The sequence below is a fragment of the Lontra canadensis genome, unplaced genomic scaffold (assembly GCF_010015895.1).
Source record: "Lontra canadensis isolate GAN:19392208 unplaced genomic scaffold, GSC_riverotter_1.0 scaffold10, whole genome shotgun sequence".
NCBI classification, from domain to species: Eukaryota; Metazoa; Chordata; class Mammalia; order Carnivora; family Mustelidae; genus Lontra; species Lontra canadensis.
The window spans coordinates 27,650,722-27,671,948 of record NW_022631004.1 but is presented as its reverse complement, the minus strand read 5'-3'; the positions used below and the strand labels follow the sequence as shown (position 1 = coordinate 27,671,948).

At 59.6% G+C, this 21,227-nt stretch overlaps 1 protein-coding gene across 3 annotated transcripts; it reads right to left on the bottom strand.

Moving 5' to 3' along the window:
* Positions 1-2,516: 2,516 nt before the first annotated feature.
* On the bottom strand, positions 2,517-20,338 carry HR (HR lysine demethylase and nuclear receptor corepressor). Of its 3 annotated transcripts, none has more exons than XM_032855868.1 (20): positions 20,243-20,338; positions 17,384-18,009; positions 15,473-16,123; positions 13,950-14,724; positions 12,439-12,589; positions 12,172-12,359; positions 10,608-10,769; positions 9,731-9,820; positions 9,456-9,571; positions 8,579-8,660; positions 8,052-8,215; positions 7,698-7,934; positions 7,319-7,484; positions 7,056-7,125; positions 6,727-6,857; positions 6,510-6,629; positions 6,290-6,405; positions 4,189-4,353; positions 3,626-3,754; positions 2,517-3,471 (listed from the first exon to the last, which is right to left on the bottom strand). In XM_032855868.1, exons 3-20 carry the CDS (start codon positions 16,082-16,084, stop codon positions 3,409-3,411), a joined length of 3,537 nt encoding a protein of 1,178 aa, XP_032711759.1. In that variant the 5' UTR covers positions 16,085-16,123; positions 17,384-18,009; positions 20,243-20,338; the 3' UTR covers positions 2,517-3,408. The 3 variants fall into 3 exon arrangements, with proteins under 3 accessions (XP_032711759.1, XP_032711761.1, XP_032711760.1); XM_032855870.1 differs by lacking the exon at positions 20,243-20,338 and adding an exon at positions 18,411-18,500; XM_032855869.1 differs by lacking the exon at positions 20,243-20,338 and having other exon boundaries at positions 17,384-18,127.
* Between the last annotated feature and the right edge of the window lie 889 nt (positions 20,339-21,227).

Below are 21,227 nucleotides of genomic sequence, written 5' to 3'. Positions count from 1 at the left end.
AGGTCCTAAGACCCATAGGGGAAGCCTAGGGTGGAAAGGGGGCTGAAGGAGAAGCCTCCAGAACCAGAAACAAAGAAAGTTATCCGTGAGAGTTCGCTCCGCATCCTCCCTTCCCAGAGAGGGTGGAGCACCGGCTTGGTTTGGGGGAGGGGGTTGGCTGCGTGGCCTGATGGACAAGAGCTGCCGGACTGGTAGATCGCCTTGTACAGTACTCCCAGCGCCCACGGGAGCAAACCCGGAGGCAGCCATTTCCGAGAACGTGGACGCACACGCGTGTGAGCGCATGCGCAGGAAGGCCGTGTAGGCAGCCTTGGAAACAGGGCCGGGAATGGGCAGACAGGGTGGGGCAAGGGCGTCGTCAACTCTAGAGGCCTCCACCGGCAACAGGCGCAGTCCCCTTGCAAAGCAGGAGGGTGAGGAGGGCAGTAGCCCAAGGTGCAGGGGGGGGAAGGTTTGACTCAGCCCGTGCCCTCCCTTGGGGGAGCCGGGTCTGCTCTCTAGGCCATCTGTAAGATGCAGCCCTAGGTGGATCCTGAAACAGGAAATGGACATTGGTGGGAAACTGGTGAAATCCCAGTAAGCCCTGATGCTTGGTTCATAGTGTATGGATAAGGACTTCTTGTGTTGATTACTGTGTCATCTTTGTGTAAGATGTTAACAGGAGAGGAAGCAGGAGGAAGGGTAATCAGGAACTTTCTGCACTGTATTGTGACTTGGCTGTAAATCTAAAATCATTTCAAAATCAAAAGTCTAAAAACGTACTTTATAAGAAAAAAGAGGCGCCTGGGTGGTTCAGTGTGCTAAGCATCTGCCTTTGGCTCAAGTCATGGTCTCAGGGTCCTGGGATAGAGCCCATTGTCTCACTCCCTGGTCAGCCAGGCAGCGTCTTCTCCCTTTCCCACTACCACTTCCCTGCACTTCTCCCCCCGCCCCTGCCCCTCAAATAAATAAATAAAATATTTTTTTTTTAAAAAAGGACAAGGAAAAATTTGGCACTGATTATCCACATGCTGCAGGCACTTCCAGCTCTTAGAGCTGTGCTTTGGTGACATGTGGACCAGTGAGAGAGGCAGAAGCAGAATGTGAACAGTGGGATGCTGGGAGAAGCAGAGGCTCCAAAGGCAGTCCTCGACTAGGGGTGAACCAGCTGAGCCTCCATAAGGAAGAGGGCCACCAGGTGCCCTCAGGTGTCTCAGGTCAGTCTCCATCTGGACTGGCTTCCTGCCCAGGGCCAGTCCTGGAACATTTGGTCCACCTGCTGTTTATAAGAGTCAGACCCCATATGCCCTTAAGGGTGCTGTGGCCTGCCATGAGATGGGAGGCGGGGCGGAGAGGCCTGTGGAGAAGAGAGAGGTCTGGTGACTGGGCCATCTTTGTCTTCCCACGAGAAGGACCCTATGTTTGGGGTTTTGGGGTGAAATTAGCCATATAAAATGAAATGTAGATAGGGAAGGGTCACTCGGTGCCACTTGGAACATGATCAGCTATAAAGTGTCTGTGTTGGAAGGAGGACAGAGAGGCCAGCAAGCCCATCTGCAAAATCTGTGAAGGGCTGAGACTAATGTAAATGAGGCTATAGTCAGAAAGCTTGGTTCAAACACCAATTCTGTTGCTAAAACTGCTGTGTGACCTTGGGTGACTCACTTAACCCCAGCCTGTCTCTCTCCTCTTCTGTAAAATATAAATAAATATAAATAAATAATGTCTACCTCAAAATCATGGAAAGGAGTTAAATAAGATCGGTTAAATGAAAACAGTGACAGAGTAAAATGTAGGAGCTCCTTGATTTTCTTTTTTCTCTATCCCATGAAAATATGAAAATAACCTAGCTCTGCAAACAATGAAGAAACCGGATTTTTTTTTCTTTCAAATGAGGGATGGTTCTGTGAATCACAGCGAAGCCACAGAAGGGAACACAAACAGCCATTTAAAATGAAGGTTAGGTAGCAACACAGAAAATGACCACAATACAGTGTCAAAAGGAAGAAACTGAGTACAAAACAGACTGACTCAGTCATGTATAAAACAACTCCTTGGAGAAAATACGAGGAAATACACCAAAATGTTAATAGTGGTTGGGTTGGGATTGAGTGGAGATGAACTTACAGGTGACTTTTTCCTATTTTCTAAATGTTCTGAAAGTCTATGAAATTTATAATAAAAAAGTTTTATTTCATAAAAAACACCATTCCCCAAACCACTGCAGGAACAGTTAGGTACCCCAAGAATCGCAGCTTGCTGGCACTGCGATATACAAGGGCAGGCGAGCAGGCAGAGCCGCACAGAGGGCCCCGGGGGTGGGGAGGGGCTGTCCAGTGTCTCAGGCAGCAAGCCAGTCCCTGGGAAGCGGGACTGGGGCCAGCCACGGGCACCGAGGGCAGACGGCTAGGCAAGAGCTCTTCTGGGCCACACTCCCAGATCTTCAGGTCGGGTCAGACAGGAGAGCTGGGGTAGCCTGCAGTCCCTGGCAGGCTGGGACTCCCAGATCTCTGTAGCCCTAGTGCACACAAGAAGGCTGCCATGCCACTGAACCCCAGGCCTCTGCCTTGTCCACAGTCTACTGCCAGGAGCATCCTCAGGGCAGACCCCTGGAAGGTTCCATCTGCTCCTCAGCGGGAAGGATCCAGGCCCCAGGAAGAGGAGCAGGCAGGAGTGGGTGAGGTCCCTATCATCGAGCCCCCCAACCCCACTCCATTTCCTTGTCTCCCCTCCCTCCCCAGTCCACGTGGCCTGCAGGAGCAAGGCCAACCACTCCAGCAGCATTCACAAAACAACAAGACTTTAATGGAAATCATGAAGGAGGGAGGCAAGAAGAGGGAGCAGGAACACGGCATCGCCCATATCATTCCCTCCAGCCGAGGCTGGGCAGTCTCCTGATGCCCCTCCCCTCCAACTTCACTGTTGTCTGGCAAAAGGGCAGGATTTCAGCGGCCCCCTGTCCAGCATGCCTGCAGTGCGAAGGGCCACCCTGGAGCCCAGTGAAGATGTGGATGATGTAAGCAGCGCTCGGGCACAGGTGGGACAGCAGGGATGAGGCAGCAGAAGGTGTTGCTTAAGCCAGAATGATTCCCGAGGTCCCCCAAGGAAAGGCTGTTTGTCTCTTGGGTTCAGGGAGCAGGTGTCAGAGGGAGTCCTTCACCCCCAGCATGGAGGTGTGGAGAGGGGTGCAGGGACAGAGCAGGTACTGGCCTGCGAAGGGCAGGTGTGGGCTTCAGTGGCACTGTGGTTGTTGGCTTTAGGACCCAGATTGGAGCGGAGAACAAGGTGCCCTGCCTGTGCCCAGAGTGGCGCCTGAGGGATTGATCAAAAGTCCCCAAGACCCAGTGTCATTCTCTCCTGAAGCTGTGTCAGGATTGAGCACCTGGTCTACCTGTCCCCAACCTACCCCAGATCCCCTCCGGGATTCCCCTATTTAGCCTCCTGTAATGTTCCCACGGACACCTTCACTGCTTGGAACACAGCCCAGTCCATCTAGAAGAAAGAGAAAGGACAAGGTGTTTACAGTCACATCTTGGGGCTCTTCCCACCAAGAATGGCCTTTCTGGGCCTAGGCTGGCTGCTTGCTTGGCCCAGAGTGGGTTTGCCGTGCCATCCCAGCCGCTCTCCTGGCCAGTGTCACCCTCACCTGGGCATAAAGCAGGCGGCGGTCAGGGGACAGGCTGGGTCCCTGGTGGCAGAGCTGAGCAGAGAGGGCAGAGGTCTCCGGGGACAGGAAGTGCTGAATGACGCTCACGGTGCTCACCAGGCCTTGCACCTGTGCCAGAAAGGAGGTGGGCAGAGGTCAGTGGAGACACGGGCTCAGGCATCCTCCCGCTGTCCCTCTTGTCCCCGAGGTCTACTTCCCATGATGACCCCCACCCAACTCTCAGAGAGTGGAGCCCTGGATCCAGCAGCAGGGACCTCAAAGGGCATGGCCAAAACCAGGCCAAGGGGAGGCCAGAGAGGGCCCAGGCAGGGTGGGCATCAGAGGACACGAAGCCCAGTAGGGCTAGAAAACTTCCGGACCGCTCAGCTTCGCCTCTTCCTTACAGTGGGGCAGGACTTCCTGCCCTGACTTGCTCTCAGGGCACTGGGAGGGGCGAGGCCAGAGGGGCAGGGGACCCCTGTAGCAGTGTGGTGTCTGCTCTGGCCGCTTCGCTTCGCATAGTCTGAGCGCTCCACAGAGCCCCTGGCCCGCTGGGGAAGCACCTGGTGGGGAGCCCCGGCAGGCACCAGCACGGCCTCTCCAGGGGCCTGCAGCAGGGTCCAGCAGTTCACGCCCCACTCCTCCCGCAGGCGCCGCCGGAGCCCTGTGTCCAGGTAGCAGCAGCCTGGGGTGCCAGGCTCCAAGTTGCCTGCTCCGGCCGGGCACACCTCAAAGAAGAGAAGGGGGAATGAGCAAGGTGGGGAAATGAGGGAAGGACCACAGGGCAGGGTGTAGACTTCCCAAAGGCCAGGGGTGCAAAGGCTAAGAGCGGAAGTGGTCAAGCCTCGAGGGATAGGCAGGGGGCGGTCTTAGGGGTGGGAGAAAGGGCTAGGTGGTAAGGGGCTGGGGCTGCTCAGGTTGGCAGAACAGAGATTTCTGAGGCTGGGGATCTAAACCCCCACTTTTCTTGGGACTAGATGCCTTGAATAACTTCTGTGTCCCTGGCCCTGGACCCGTCTCCAAAAACCCAGAAAAGATACCCTGCATGAGCTGAACTCATAAGCTGTCTGTACCAGGAGCTGTTAACCTAGTATCCCACGAATGTCCTGAATCGTGTGCTAAACTGTAGGCCACTAGATAGCTGGACGTCCCTAGGGGGCCATCTAAAGCATCGACCAGATTCTTCTAAGATCCCAGATCTGGCAAAGGCCACAGAGAAGCCCTGATGCCCCGTGGATGCCTGCCAGGCTGAGGCCTCCGAAGCAGGCATGGGTATGGGGGGTCTTCCTCAGCCCAACCGGAGTGGGGCGCTCCTGGCGCAGGCAGGGATTCATGGGAGCTAGAGAAGGAGATGCCCAGGGAGTACCCACAGAGGTCAAGGCCAGCATCACCCTCCACCTGGCCACCAGCCAAATCCACCCCTTCAGTAGGACCTCAGTCATTGTCCCTGGGCTTAGGACTCAGGGCTCCCAGACTGGCCCATGGGGGAAGGGGAGGCCGGTGAGCCAGGCTGAACCCTAGGGTGGCCCCAGGCAGGCGCCAAGGCTCTTTTGCCCTCAGAGTCCATCCTGGAGCTTATTGGTGTTTCCCAGGCCACCCAGTGAGAAAAGGCCCCTCAAACCTTCTCTGTGAGTCATCAGGCCCGGCCCTGTGAGACCGCCTAAGGGCCACCACGCCCAGACTAGATGAGGCCATCTGTATATGAAGGTGTGCTTCTGTCTGCTTCCTTCGGCGTGTCCCAGCATCTGTGTGTACATCTACGGATCCCTGTGTGTTTGTCAGTGTGTCTGCAGATATGTGTGCCTGTGGGCAGGAGGGTGGTGGTGGACAGCTGTGGTAACACCAGCCTATCTGTGTATGTGTTTGTGTATCTTTAGCAGCAGTGACCCTTGGTGGATGTCTTTTTCCCAGGACATTCAGGATTGAGATGGACTTTGGAACCACTGCATCTGCTCTAACCTTAATACTGACCTTCCACCTCCCCGGCCCCATGGAGCTTCCCGCCTCCTGCTCATCCCCTCATCTTCTCCTTCCCTGCCCCTTATTTTGGTCCAGTCTTTCCCTCCTCAGTCCAGTTTTTCCCACCTCCCATGCTGCCTCCCTCAGCCCTCACTCACTAGCATTCCAAAGAGCACCCCCTCATAAGATGTAGATCTTGGAGGAGGGGGCAGGAGGAGGGCATCTCAGATGGGCTTCCCTTCCCCCTCTGCCACCTGGAGCTCATGCAGGGGAGGCTGTCTGTCCCCAGGAGAAATAGGGCTGTGATCTGGTCTCAGGTCTCAGCTCTGCACTCAGCCCCAGTTTACTCAGCTGCAAAATGGGAAGGCAGCAGCGCCTGCCACACAGGGTGGCTGTGCTAGTTAATCAAGATCGTATACCCGAGGCCCTTACACAGTGCCTAGCCTGCACCAGCTTCTGCTCTCGCATCACCTTTAGGTCCCTGCTCAGCCCCAGCTCTTTCTGTGTGCCCCACCACACAACTTGTAAGGCCCCAAGCTGCTTTCTCTGTGTGAGTCAAGGCCGTCCAGCTCACCTGAGGGGGTGGGGAGAGTGAGCACATGGGGCACGCACAACAGGGAGAGCTTCGGGGGGCTGGGAGCCCCCACTTCTAGGGAGCACGAGGGCAGCGCAGGGGAAGGGGAAGACTCCCAGCTCCTTCCTCACCATCTGGAGAAAGCGGCGGATGCGCTGGGCGTCCTGGGCCCGGAACACGTGCCACACAGTGCTGACCTGGCTGCCGGGAGACCAGAGCCCCTCCCCGTCCAGGCCTGAGAAGAAGTCTGTGGAAGACAAAGAGCTAAGGGCGGCCTCGGGGGTGGCGGGAAAGAAACCGCACATCGAGATTTGCGGCCAGTCCAACCCCTGCCTCTGGCCCGGGACCCACCTTTCTGTGCCCGGTGCCAGGCAGGCGGTGGGGCTTCGGCACATACCAGGACACTGACCAGGTCAGTCACCTCCACACAGAGGTTCTTGGTCCCCAGGTGCCCACGGTGTGGGTTCACACCTGTGCAAAGGCAGAGAAGGGACCAGCGGGTCACACAGGCGCCCAGAAGTAACAGGCATGGGATCAGGGGCCGGCCATGAGCCAAGTGGGCACTCACCATAGGCTGCCCACAGCTGGGGCTCCAGTGGACGCAGGGCAGGGCCAGGTGGGAGGTAGGAAGCCAGGTTGAGTTTCCCATGGCGGGCACAGTACTCGGGGAGGGGCAGGCTGTCAGCCAGGTTCTCCATCCTGGAGGGGGGAGGGCCATGCCCAGCAGGCTCAACCCAGGTACCCAAGATCCCCTCCAAGCCCACTCCTCCTGGGGTCACTCCCAGAGGGAAGAGGGTCATGGGGTGGGGGGGCGAAGGAGGAGAGGAAGTAAGGGCAAGGGGCTGGGCAGAGGCTAAGGAGATGGGGCCAGGCCTTTCCTTTTGGTACTATACGTACCTGCTGGTGTCCTCATCCCCCAGAGCTCTGTGCAGCAGAAGGACGGAGCCCTCGTCTGACTTTGGGCGAACTAGGGGAGGAGACATGCCATTGGCCCCAGGGAAGGAACCTCCTTGCCAGAGGACCCGGCCCCATGGCAGCAAGAGGGTTCAGCTTCGGTCCCGGGCTCTGCTTCTGGCTCCCTCCCCAGGGTTACCATGGGACTTTGCTGCCACCTGGCTCAGCCTCCCAGCTCCTCCTCCCCCCACATCAGGGACACTTACTTTCAGGCCGGGAGAATCCCTCCCAGAACGTTGTACTGTGGAGGCTTGTGGGCTGGGGAGGCCCGAGGGGGGTCAGTGCCTGCACCTGGCCTCCAAGAGCCCCAAGAGCTTCTGTCCCCCACAGGTTGCCTTGCAATGTCCTCTGAATCCCTGACACCAGCACAGGCTGTATCAAGGAAAGGTAGAGGGATGTGGGGGGAGAATGGACAGGCAGCCAACTTGGCCAGGCCAGGGCGTGTTGTAGGGAACATCAGGCCCACGTGGGGACCAACCCTGCTGCCCACTCCAGGTGACAGACCCAGTCTGCCTGGGCCTACAGATTAAGCTCCAAGGGCAAGCGGGGCCGGAAGAACTGGGGTCCTGGAGGAAGGAGCCTCACCTGGCCCTGCCTCCAGTGCTCCTGGAAGAGACGGAAGCCTCGCTGAGGCCTGGGCTCCTGCAGCCACAGCAGAGCTCCGGGAGGAGGCAACCGGGGCCGCACTGGCGAGAGGGGCAGGCCCAGGCCTTTGTGCAGTCCTGGCCCGGCCCGCAGCCCAGGCCCCAGGGCTTTCTCCTGGATCTTCCGTTCCACCACCTGCGCAATGATGCTGTCCAGGATGTTGGTGATGCGGTCATCCTGCATGGACGGAAGGATGGAGGGGCAGGACAACTCAGGACCTGCCTTACCCCACAGAGAGGGCCAGCCCAGCCTCTGTCCCAGGGCCCCCAGGCCTCCCTCTGTGCCCTTGCTCACACTGGGCAGGGCAGGAGTGACCGGGGCAAAGGCCATGTGTATCCGCTCGTGCCCCAAGCAGAGTTTGACAGCAGTGGAGGCCAGCAGTTCACAGAGAGAGGGACAAGGTAGGGGCCCTCGGCCGGCACGGTCCTCTGCCGGGGTCTCGGTGGAGTCCGGGGTCTCTGGCAGGGAGGAAAACGGTGAGGGGCTTCCCCTTTCTCTGGACGCTCCACTGCCCACAGGCTCTGCCCTCATCTCCTGGCTGAGTCTCTCTCCTCACTGCTCTGGAGGCGCTCACCTCCTGCCTCCGGCAGCTTCCAGAACCTCTCCCAAGGAGGGGCTCACAGTGGGGGTCTGACTGGAGATGGGTGAGGGGGCTTGTCCTACATTTTTTTTAGATTTATTTTCTCTGGAATGACTTGAGAAGAGTGATGGAAATTAGGGATGGCACAGGAGAGCTGAAGCCATTCCAGTCTGTCCTCAGGATACCAAGCCCGGCCCAGCCTCCCTGGACAGTCTAAGCAAGGGCCAGGGGAGCTGCTCACCTTCTTTGATGTCCTTGGTCCTGTCGGTATCCCCGTTGCAAGAAGATTGTGGAACCGGGGGAGTTTGCTCTGTTGGCTCCTTCTATGAAACCCATCCACCACCCCCCAATCCAACCAGAGATTTAAAAACGGCAAAGAGAGTTCAATCCAATTCAACCCACCAGTAGTTAACAACAGACAGCAAAACTGGGTTTACAGGGAGCAGAAGGTTCTGTGATACAACATTAGGTGGGGAAAAGGTGCTCACAGAATTCCACACACAGTACTGATCTAAAATACACAAAAATAAGTGGAACAAATACAGAGATAAGTGACTGGAAAGAAATACATCCAGGTGATAACGGTACCATTCTAGCCTGTTGTCGTCTTCCTTATACTTGTTGTATTTTCCATAATGGCTATGTACCAGGGTCTGGCACGCAAAATGCATTCAATAAACTATTTCTTGAATGAATCAGTTTCATAAAAAAAGCGTGAACTTTATAAAAACTTTGTAAAATGCACACTGAGTGCCTGCTCTGTTTTAAAAGCAGGGCATAGAGAGAAGGCGGGTCTGTACTCCGCCCGCGGGAGCCTGGGCCTGGGGAGTGGAGAGACAGGGCCCGCCAGAGAGCAGCTCCAGCATGATGGGGCAAGTGCTGAGCTGGAAGGCGTACAGAGTGGGCAGGCACCAAGCAAGCAGAGAGGGAGGTGGGGCCGATGCTAGAGCTCCCTCCATGGATCCTGATCCCCAAAGGAGAGAGAGAAGGACCTTGATTTTACCCAACATCCATGAACTTCATCCCCACCAAAAAGACGAGGGCCAAACTCTGCGAGTAATATCCAGACACACTGCCCAGTCTGGGGGCCCACCAGCTAGTGCTGCCCAGCTTCTTACCTGCTGGCCCCCATCCCCAGGGGCCCACACCCGGGCATCCGCTTGGCAGGGGCAGTGCCCCCGGATGTCAAACTTGACCCAAACCTCGTGCATGGCGGTGCTCAACTCTGCCAAGGCTGTGAGTGGGGGAGGGGAGACGGAGTTTGGTAGTGAGTGTGGACAGAAGGGCCTCGCCAAGCAGCAGGGCATGGGATTGGGCTAAGCCACATCCAGACAGGAAGCCACTCTCCCCCGAGACCCACCCTCTGCACACCCCACCCTCCAAGATGGCTCACCCTGGCTGGAAACGAATTGGGTGAGCGTTAGGGAACTGGCAGTATGCCCGGCCTCTTGGGGACACTCCTCCGCGGACTCCTCCTGAGGGCCTGTGGGGTAGGAAGAAAGAAGCTGCAGTCAGGAAACCGAGAAAACCACAGCTTAAGGTTGGTGAAGAAGGGCAAGGGCATGACATCTAAATCAAGGGACTCAACAATCCATAAATCCATAAAACATGGGCTTTCTGGGACACTTGGGTTCAAGAATCACATAGGATCCTTTGCTTGCAGAATGCAGAGCCTTTAAAATGCTGACACTCATTGCCACACTCCAAGATGATCTTGTAGAATACAGTGTTCTCAAATGCTTCTGACCCTGGAACTCTTTTTGGCTACCTCTGTGGGAACACTGGGAAATTTTAAGCCCTCGGGCGACTAAGTGGAGCCAAGGGAGAAGACGCTGAGAACCATGAGAACAGTAAGACTTGGGATCGGAAGGTCTGAGTCCAAATCCTAGACCCAACACTTACTAGCTGTGTGACCTTGAACAAGTCACGTAGCCTCTGTGTTTTTCTTATCTGGAAGAATGCAGGCAGTAATACCCACCTCACCGTGTTGTAAGGTTTAAAAAGGTGCAAGCCAAGCAAAGTGGGAGGCAAAGTTCATGGATGCTGGGAGGCTCCTTTTACAGGTGGGCAAGGACACAGGTGTAGCCCTCTGAACTGGGGAGAGGGAAAAGTCTGCTCTAAGGGGCATTGAGCCATGGTGGCTGAGGCTGGAGCTGGCAGCGAGGCTTTCTTGGGGAAAGGCAGCCCAGAAATGGCCACAAACCTTAGAGCCGCCCTTTTCAGGCCTCCATCCCTGCCCTCCCACCTTCAGCTCCCAGCAACTTTCCTACCTGCTTTCCTGGCCCACCTAGCCCCCGCCATGCGACCACAGGCCACACACAGCCGGTGGCTGCAGTGGGGGCATTTCCAGTGGGTGTTGAAGAGTCCCCGGTGACAGCGGCTACAGCAGCGAGGAACGCCTGGGTTGTCCTCCGTCCTGGCTGGCCCCTGGCCTGTTAGCCACGGGAGAGAACAGGGTCAGAGAAGGCTCAGACCACAGGTCCCTTCTAAGGACCTCCAGGCAGGGATGGAGTGGAACGGTGGGGGCACCCCAGAAGGGAGACAGGCCCCTGTCAGACAGCCTCTGTAAGGAACCTCCCCATAGCACTGTCTCCAGAAAACTCTCCCAGCAACAGTGCAGGCCTCACCTCGCCAGTTCCTGCTCCAAGGATTTCCCCATCGGCCCTGAATTACCAATCCACACCATTTCCAACACAGTCCTCCACCCACCTCCCTGCATCCCAAGGTGGTGTCCCTTCAGGAGACTCTGAATACCAGAAGAGGGAACCTTAGGAAGACACTCCTTCCCTCACCCAGAGTTTCTGATTAAGCCCTCCTCGGTCGGTGGAAGGACGCCAGTGAGCATGCGTTCATTTACTCATGCAACAAACACTTTGTCCTGTGCGGGGCTGAGTGCTGGCACCTCAGCGCGGGTCAGGGCTCAGAGCTGCCCTCTCGGGGCTCACATTCCAAGAGAGGAGATGGGCCCGCAAACACGGCAGTGATCATGGTACTCCAGAGTGCTGGAGGAGGAGACTAGGATAGAATGACTAGGGTGGGGATGCTGGGGGCAGCAACAGACACGGGCCCCAAGTGATGAGTAAGTGTTCATTCATCGGGGAGAAAGGGAGGAGAAGGGCATTCCAGACAGAAGGAACAGAGAGTGCCAAGGCCCGAGGGGATGGACAAGCTGGGGTGAGCCGAGGAGGATGGGCCACCGGTGATGTGAAGTGCTGGGAATCCAGGCTGAGGGAGTGGCAGACTAGACTGGCCTAGGGGAGGGGGAAGGGACTGGACTCTCTGGGACAAGAGGGAGCCATAAGGGGCTCCTACCCAGGTTGTGACCTTCCTGCAGGGACGCGCACACATTTTCAAATGCATGTGCGGGGCTGTAGGAGGGTATAGGAGGGAGACCGTGAAGCCAGAGGGACCCAATGAATGGCTGGCACCCCACCCGTCTTTTCGCATCGGCCCAGACCCTACTAGCCTCCCAGGGCCTATGAGCCCCAAACAGCAGGGAGGGCCCCCACCTTCCAGTGCCCTTGAAGACACGTGGCACTCCGTCTTGTTTCCCCAGCAAACCCAGAAACTCTCAGGCAGCTGGACTGGACCAGGTGTCACACCCTCCCAACATCCCTTGCCCCGGCAACAAACTTCAGAACTCATGTCGCCAAGAGCTTAAGCCAGGAATAAGGGCAAAGCAGGGCAGGAGCTCTCTCGAGCTGGTACCAGGATGGACTGTGCTAATGGGAGGGAGGGGCCCACACTCTGCAGGCCCCATGCTCCGTGTCAAAGCACAGTGACTACAGGATCCAGCCTTCCCCGGCTCCCACCTGCCCCACGTGTCCTGCTCACCTTCCCGCTGCGCCCAGGCCAGAGCTTCACGCTCCCTCCTCAGCAGGCGGCACAGCCGGTCCCCCAAACCACTTAGCAGATGCTTGGCGAGGCCCTTGCTGAGCCTGGCCTCAGGGCCAGACCATCCTCCCTGCTCAGGGCAGGCTGCAGAGTCTTCCTCCTGCGGCTGCTCCCCTCCCAGAGGCAATCTGGAGACGGGGTACAGGAAGATAAGGAGGGAGTCCCGACTGGGAGGGTGCTGGGGGCAGCCAGGGGCAAGAGGCTCACCTCGCCACTTGCTGGGAGGGGCGGGCCAGCCCTCCTGCCTCTCCAGCTGCATGGGCACAGCTTTGGCACCGAGCTGTGCCTGCCAGGGGAGCCGAACAAGATGTGTCATGAAGCCCTGGGTCCTGGAGGCTGGCCCTGCCATCTTGGGGTCCTGAGGAGGCAATGAAGCTGGTCAGGGGTCTCGGCCTCCTGAGCTTATGGGAGCCCCAGGCCCTGCCTTTAGCACCCAGCCCACCCACAGGTAGAGCAAGCCCAGCCCCTAGGCCTTGGTCTACAGAGCCAGATTTGGAGCTAGTGAAAGTGAACCAGATAGCCAGAACCTTCACAAGAAGGGCTGGGTGTGGGAGCCTCCGAATGCCCTGATGTGGCCTGATGTCCAAGAGGAGAGGTCTGCTGTCCAAGGCTGGAGCCGCTGGGCCATCACCCTGCTCTAAGTGCAAGTTTGTTTTGTTTTGTTTTGTTTTAAGTAAGCTCTATGCCCCAACACGGGGCTTGAACTCACGACCCTGAGATCAAGAGTCGCATGCTCCACTGACTGAGCCAGCCAGGTGTCCCTCAGTCGGTGCAAACTTTGGATAGCTCCGCAGTGGGCTTAGTGATATCGCTGACCGCCTGTCAGCGTGAGGAGACAATCCGGGCATAGGACGGAGGGTGCTGGAAGGTGAGAAGGCCGGAGAGTTTCAACACAGGCCACAGGTGCAGTAACCCAAGAAGGGAGAGGGGCCAACAGCCTCCCAGGCCTGGCAGAGGCCTGCAAGAGCACAGACGGACCCACACCAGGTGCAGGGGTGCCTGGGCAAGGCCCCTGGGGGCTTCAATCCAGAAGCTTCGACCAAGAAACTGAAATGACCCTGAACAGTTGAGCCCGAGCCGGCAGTGCTAGAACCCTCTGTGAAGAGCACAGCGTGACAGCAGGTCCAGGAGGCACCTTCCAAAGTCCTACTACTGGCCGAGTCCAAAATGAGTTCCCATAATCCGGCTGGCCTAGGGAGGAGTTGTTCATTCCTGAGGGGATGAAGGGGTCCTTCAGGAGGGACAGTCCCCCAGACGGGGCTATGTAGCACAGACAGTCACCAAGATGAATGTTTGCCAAGTGCTCACTTAATTCAGCGCCAGGAATTCTTCAAAGTCTTTGATGTGAATTATACCATTTCATCTTGCAGCAGTCTTTACAAGGCAGGTGCCATCTTTAGCCCCATTTTAGAGATGAAGAAACTGAGGCCCAGAGAAGTGAAGTAACTGGCCCAAGGTCACAAAGCACCAGGCAGCAAAGTCAGGACCCAGGTGTTGTTACAATGCCACAGCACATCACAGCTTGGGAGGAGGCCGACGGAAGTAAGAAGCCACTTGCTCTGGCCTGTAGATGCTAAGGAACTCCCAGAGAACTATCACATCTGGCTGGAAACCAGACCACTTGTATGATCCCCTCTTAAAGGGCCCAACGACCCCAATTCCCCACAAAGCCCCAGTCCTGGCTGCCCCCTCCCAGGTAGGGCCCTCTGCACCCTTACCTCTGTGGTTAGTATGCTGTGAGGCCTCCACCTTGTTCCCAAACGAGGATTCCAGCATCTCCTGCCAGCCTTTGGCTCCCTGGCCCACACTGCCTGGGAAAGGGTCAGGTGGGCGCTTGGCAGCTGGGCTGCCACCCACTCCCTCAGGGCTACTTGCCCTCTTGAGGGCCTGCAGCTGGGCAGGTGGGCTCTCCTCCTCCCCGGGGCAGCCCCCTGGGCACCCAAACTGCTCAGAGTGTCGTGTGAGCCATGTCTTCTTTAGCTTGGTGTGATGGCTGGGTGGGCAGGCCCTGGGACCAGATGCCTTGTTCACTTCCTCGTTGGATTCACTGGGCCCGATGGCACCCCCCTCCTGGCACTTCCCACAAGGGCCAAGACCTCCATCTCTAGCAGGTGGATAAGATGAGCAACAGCCTCCCTGGGGGGTAGGAGGCCCAGGAGAGGGACACCTGGATGTGGCTGACGGCCCCAGCTGGTACCCAAGGCTCCCACCCCCCGGTACAGCCCAGACATTGCTGAGAGTATGAACCAGGCCCGGGGGACAAGTGGGCCAGGGGGTCCGGGGAACAGCGTCCGGATGCCCCAGCAGAAATGGGCAAAGGTTCTGATGTCTGCCGACTCCTGCCTCTCCATCTCTCTGGTGGAATGAAGGACGTTCCGCTTCCCCAGTTCTCTGGAGATGCCCACCAGGGGCCAAGCCTAACAGCCCAGGTTCCGAGGTTGCCAGTGGTTCCTTTGCCAGCCTGAGAATGCTTGGATCCTTGTGGTAAAAGCCCTAAAGAAAGGAGAAGGGGTAGAGCTCATGCTGACTTTGATCCCAGCACTTCAAAGGATAGGCAGACCTGATGACCAGCTGGTATGTGCCTGTGTGGCCTGAAGGGTCGGGAAGACACTAAGGAACTCAATACTGGTTTCCAGACCCTGATCCCTAAGCGCCTCCCCACTGCCCTGCTACCCTGCCCCCGGGCCTCCCTGGGATTTCTCAGACCTCCCAACAATCCAGCAGCTAAAGGGTCAGAGCCTGCCACCACCAAAGGATCTGTTTAGACCGTTTGATGACCAGTATCATACTGGTCTTCAAATAGCGTAAATCTTATTTCTGGGCAAGGGGGTGGGTTGCCTGGGGCGGGGGAACATGTGCCATAGACACAGGCCATGGGGATACCTGCCACATCCCGCAGCCAGATAAAGGGCCTTGTCTGCCCCACCCCCAAACTCCAGGATGAGACCACATATTCAGAGACCGCAGTTCCCAGGGCCTTGCTCTGGCGGGGACAATGAGTGTGTCAGTCCCTGAAATGGCCCAAAGCGGGGGAAGGCTTGGTGAGATGGAATCACTCGGAGGAGGCATTGCTTGGGGTTGAGGCTGTCTGAGCTGACAGGCTCCTCTGCTAGGGGTGCCATCTGACGTTTTCATCAGAACGGAAGAGCAGAGCACTGTGGCCTGGCATGGCTGCTAGGGAACACTCGGCTACCTTGCGTGGCCTAAGCCCCAGGTACCCACTCTGCTCCAACAATCTCACCTTGCTGCCTAAGCTGAAGGCAGAGGGCACTTTGGGCTGCCCCCCTGAGTACACCCAGGGGTGTGGGGCCAGGGGCCAGTCACACGGACGCTCTGGGGGCAGGCTGGACACTACGTAGGGTGGCAAGCAGGTGGGCACCCAGAAGGGAGCTTGCTCGAGGATCTTGGTCTCCAGAAGGAAGGGGCAGTGCAAGGGCCGGAAGGCCACAGGGTCGCTCTTGGGATGGCCACCACTATGCTCAGGAATCAGGGGGCCATAACGAGGTGGGCATGCCGAGCCACAGAGGGCCAGTGGGTGGGTGAGCATCGCCTCCTTCCAGCGCAGCCCCTCCTTGCTGCCCAGCCAGCTGGCCTTCCTCTCCCCATTTCGGGGGCCTTCTCCCTCCACCAGTGGGATTGTGTCCTTGGGGCTCTGGGGAAAGCCAGGGGGAAGCCAGGAGTCTGGGGGGCTTAGAACACCCCTCCAGAAGGGAGCAGGCTCTCCGAGGCACAGTGCACCACGGCGCAGACCATCTCGAGGCAGGGTATCCGGCTCCCGTCCCAGGATGCCATTCTCGGGGGCTGTCTTCTCCCAGGCTGGGGTGTCCTTCAGGAAGCTGGGCGTACTCTCCATCACTCTCCTGCCCTCATGGGGCTCTCCCAGAGGGGGTCCCTGGAGCATAACCAACACACCATGAGCACGTGCCCCAAGCACCCTACCGCCCAGTGCAGAGCTGGGCACCGCCCTGCAGCACCAAGGCAGCTCAAACCAGTAAGGCCAGTGCCAGCCTACAGCTCAGCTCCACGCCACCTGCCCACATGCAACCCGAAGGACCTGCCTGGGTGGGATGCTCGAGTGTGGGGCGGTCAGCCCTTGCCCCAAATGCCCAAGCCCACCTGGGCCAGAGGCCCTCGGCACAGACTGCCGCTTGCAGGATGGGTCTGGATCCCGGGCCATGGGGCAGGGCAAGGGGAGAGACCCCAAAAAGCTGATGTCGCTGGAGGGTACTGCACCTGGGGACAAGAAGGCAGGATCCCGGCCCTGACTCAGCACCTGCTATGTGACCTTGGGCAAGTCATATCACTCCTCTGGGCCTCCGTGTGGCCTTGTGTAAAATAGGGTTTGGAAACCAGCAGTCTCCCGGAGGCCTCTTTCCACATTGCCGTCTGTGGGGCCAGGGGCTACTGCTTGCCTACCCCCAGCGCTCAGCTCCATTCAAGCTTGTAAGGGTGGGAAGCACAGGCAGGATGGGCTGGAGTCACCGGGGGAGAACCTCCTGGCAGGGCTGCTGGCTGGTAACTCTCCCTACACTTGGTTGCTGGTGTGTCTCTTCCCATCTCTCTATGGTTTCTTGGCTTTCGAAGCAGAGTCCGGGGACAACTGCTGGGGGCTGAGATCTCCACCACAGCCCCCAGGGGAAGGAGGGAGCCAGCACAGGAGAGGGGGGATTAAGAGGCCTCAGCTGGGACAGGTCAAGCTGCTTGAGTCCAGCAGGCAGTGCCAGGGCCGCTGGCGGCCGCTGGTAACTGCAGCCTGGCAGGGGGAGGGAAGGAGGCGGGGAATGCGGGCTGCGCCCCAGAGAGAGGCAAAGGAGGGAAAATTGAACGTGCGTGCGTGAGAAGGACCAGGGTGACAGATGGCACCGGAGCTGCAGTGCTCTCCCAGCGCGGCCCCCTTGGCCGGCTGGCTGAAGCCCCAGGAGAGAGGAGAGGTAGCCCAGGGAGCCGTGACAGAGGTCGCTCGGGTTTTCTAAGGCCACGGCTCCGTCGCGGTCCAGCCCCGTCGGGCATCCTAACTTTCAGACCTGTGGCGCAGCACCTTGGAGAAGCATGGGGAACTCCCTCGCTGCGGGCAGCCGGGTCTCGGCTCAGAAATGCCCAGCTACGAGTGTCCCCAGAAGGCCCGCCCCTGGCGCCCCCTCTCGGCGCTTACCTGGGCTTCGCGGGCCAGGCGCGGCGCGGGCGGCGGCGGTCGTCGTGGCCAGCGCCGGGCGCCCGCTCCCCATGGGCCGGCTCCGGGGCCTCCCGGCCGGCGAGCGATGACGCGTTCTCCCGCTCTCCGCTCAGCGCGCTCGAGTTCTCTTTCCCCCGGGGCTGCGGGGGCGCTCTAGGGCCGCAGGTTGGAGGGGTCGGATTCCGGGATCTGCAGGATGCGGCACACGGCGCGGATCGGCCGCACCAGCTTCTGGGCCGAGGCCGTGGGTTGCGCCATGGGACGCCGAGACTCCGTGCTGCGCCGCGGGGAGGGCCGGGCCGGGGCTAGGGAGCGGGTGCCCCCGGAGGGAGAGTGGGAGCCGGGCCGGGGGGAACGTGCGCCCCGGGTCGGAGAAGGCCGAGGAGGGGGGGGGAAAGGCCGAGAGGCCGGGGGAGGGGGTCGTGCCTGGAAGTGGGGGCCGATCCCGGGTCCCAGGAGAGAGGCACCAGCGAGGGCGCAGCACCGCGCAGTGCGACTAATGGAGGCAGAGCGCGGCGGACAGCGCAGCAGGACCTCTCATCGCCATCGCCAGACGCACAACTGAGAGTGGGGAAGCTGCTCCGCCGGTTTCCTCCTCCAGCACCCTGCGGGAAACAGGAGCCCGTGATTCGGCGGCCCCGCCTGGGCCTGCCCCCTCCCGGGCCCCGGGGGCTTCCGCCAACGCCCCGGCGATGCCACCGGCTGCGCACGGGGAGAATGAGCCCTTTGTTCCCCCCTCCCCCCCGCGGCACCCGGGCGCCTGCCGAGAGAGGCTCCCCCGGGGCAGCGTGCCAGCTTCCCAGCCGCCCCACCCTCCCGTGGGCCCGGCCCCGGAGCCTGGCAGGCGGGCAGCACCCCCACTATAGGTGCCAAGCCCGGGAACTGGAGCAAAGGGCGGGAGGGGCCGGACCAGGCCATGGTGGGGCGGGGTGCCCCCCGGGGTGCTAGGGCGGGGCGGCTGGGAGGGGGACAGTGCCAGAGCTGGCAGGGGCAGGCGGGTTCTCACGGGTCAGTGATGGGCGCCTGACCCACGCCAGCCGACCCTGTGCCTCCTGGAACACTTGCTTGTGGTCCTTTGGTTCTGTCACATGGGCACAACCCGCTGGCCCATGTCTGCCCTGCCTCATCCTCAGGGGGCCAAGCTGCTCTTCACCATTCTTGACTCAAGACCCCTTCCAGGGCCCAACAGTGAACCCGGGTACTGCCTTAGCAGTTCTGGGGAGACCTGGGCTCTAGTCTATCCCTACTCTAAGGGCCTAGGTTTCACCAACTGTCCAGACAGGCGGTCGGACCAGATGAGCCCCAACACCTGCTCTAGCTCAGTGTTCTGAGGGTCTGCCCCATCCTGATTCCTAGTGCTTCCAGGCCCAGCACTGGAGAAGAGCCCATGGGAGTGGCTCCTGGGAGGGAGCAGAGAGGAGGAGAGGAAATGGGAAAGCAGGGCACCCTCCACCCGGGGAAGCATCCCGGCTCCTCTGCGGGGGTGGTTCCAGAGCACAGACACAAACAGACAGATTCAAACACACACAGACAGATTCAGACACACATAGAAACCCACACGCCCAACGGGCGCTTCCCTTCCCTGCAGGCCCCCCACCTCCCACCCCACGACTCCCCGGCCTCCCCGTGGAAGCCATCCCTGGCCTGCCTTCACCCAGCCTGGGACAGAGGCAGTGCCATCCCACCCAACCCCATCCCATTGACGGGATGAGTTCTCAGATGCCTCCGGCCTGGTCCCAAGTCACCATCCCTCTACCACCCCGGGAGGGGGGAGCCATGAAGAGCTGGGAGGAAGCCTTCTCCCAGGAGAGGCAAAGAGAGACAGGAATCCTTTCACCAACTGAGGAGTAGAGGAGGGGGCTTGAGAAGAGGAGGCCCGAAGGGGCGCTGGGCAAGACTTGGCCCTGTTGGCACCGAGTCCCTCAGCCCCTCCACCTCCCCCCAGGGGCCACTTCTGTGGCAGGGCAGGCTGGTAGGGGTTGTTTACATGACTTAGTTATTAACACTCCCTTCCTCCCCCAGCTCCCCTGAGGGGTGGCCTGGACCTGAGTGTGCCAGGGGAAATGTCCGTGGAGGGCCCAATGTGGACCATAATGCCAAGGTCCAGACCGTGTCCCCAGCAAGGCTGGCTCCAGGGTGCAGCTGGGGGGGGGAGGCTGGGGTGTGCCTGTGGTCCCCCATCTGTGTCCTCTGGCAGCTGAAGCTTGTGGGAGAATCTAGGGAGAGATTCCTTCAGCTTAGGGCCTAGAAGAGACTGGGCAGGGCAGGGTGGGAGCCTGGGTTGTCCTGGGCACTGAGGGCCTGTCACTGTCATCCCCAAGGAGATGGGGACTGTCCCAGGGGAGCAGGACAATCATCCCCCCACACCTCACTCCCCACCCCCAGTTACCATGTCTGCTTTGTCAGGTCAGTCTCTGAACTAGAACTGGACTCTCGGGACAGGCTTCTGAAATGCCCAGGGGGTCATGGGGGTCGGGGGAGAAGTCCCTTTCCACCCTCACTGGCTTCCCATCCTGCCCCACAGCCCATGCCACCGGCCCACAGAGCCCTTGTAGCCGGCTGTTCTGTGCCTGAGGACGGAGCGGATCGAAGGAGACACAAAAGATACAAACACAGAAGGAAAGCCACACATGCGTGGACACAATGCTGGATTCATGGACAAAGGCAAGCTGACCAGCACCCCCAGAAGCTCCTGGGCCCACCCTGGGCTCACACTGACCCCTCACGCGCATATACACACACAAACACACACACGCACACTGATACACACGTTCATGCTGACAAGCGCAGCAGCACTCACGAGCCAGCTGCCCTCACCCTGTCCCCAGAGCCCCTTACCTGGGCAAGCACAGTGCCCCTCGGGTAGAACAGCCCCCTGCCCAGGGGAGGGCAGCAGGCGGGGGCGGGGGAAGGAGCCCCGGAGAGTCAGGCCAAGCTGCCACTAATCCGGGCGGGAGAGGGGGGGGCACCCACGTCAGAGCGGGGACTGCCGGGTGGAGGGCATCTGAGGACATCCCCTCCCACACACGCGGCCGTCTGGGCACCTAGCCCTACTTCCCCAGCCCCTCCATCCTTCAGACAGCTGAGGCTGGCCTCCCCCCACCCTACCCCCCCACCCTTGTGGCAATGCCTGGACCCCGGGGAGGGCGTGGGGGAGGGGGAATACCGGGGAGAATTCTCCCAGAACCTGGGGTGAGGGGGAGAGGAAGGGAAGTGTTGGAGATGCTTTTGGAGCCAGGAGGAAGCTCTGGAGCAGATGCCCCCTCCCCTCGTGCCCACCCACCCACATCCCTGACCTAATTCCTCTTCTCAGTCTGTACCTCCCCATTGCCCCTCCTCCCTCCCCCAACCTCCCCTCCCCTGCAGTCCAACCGCCCCGGTAGAGAAAGCTACCTCATTCTGCCCCAGGCTCAGGACCTTCTGCCTAGCAACCCAGCTCTGGCCCCCAGGATTTCCTGAGTAGCAGGCACCATCCTTCTGCTGGGATTTCTGTCCCCTACCCAGCACTCGGACCTCCTGGCAAGTCCCTGATGCTTATGGGGTGAGAGCCTGGGGGCTCTTGTTGACCCCCTCCTGGGCGGGGCAGTGCCAGCCCAGACTCCCCAACTGGGCCTGGGCCAGGGCAGGGCTGGAGCAGGAGGCTAACTCCCTGACCCCCGGAGTGGCCGCTATGACTGCAGCAGGAGCCAAGGGCACATGGAGACCAGAGGCAGGAACAGAGACCTGGATGGACACAAAAGGACCACATGCAGAAAGGAGCTGAAGAGGGAGGGAAAGGGAGGAGCCCCCCCAAGGTCCGAAAGCAGGTGGGGCAGTGTGGAGG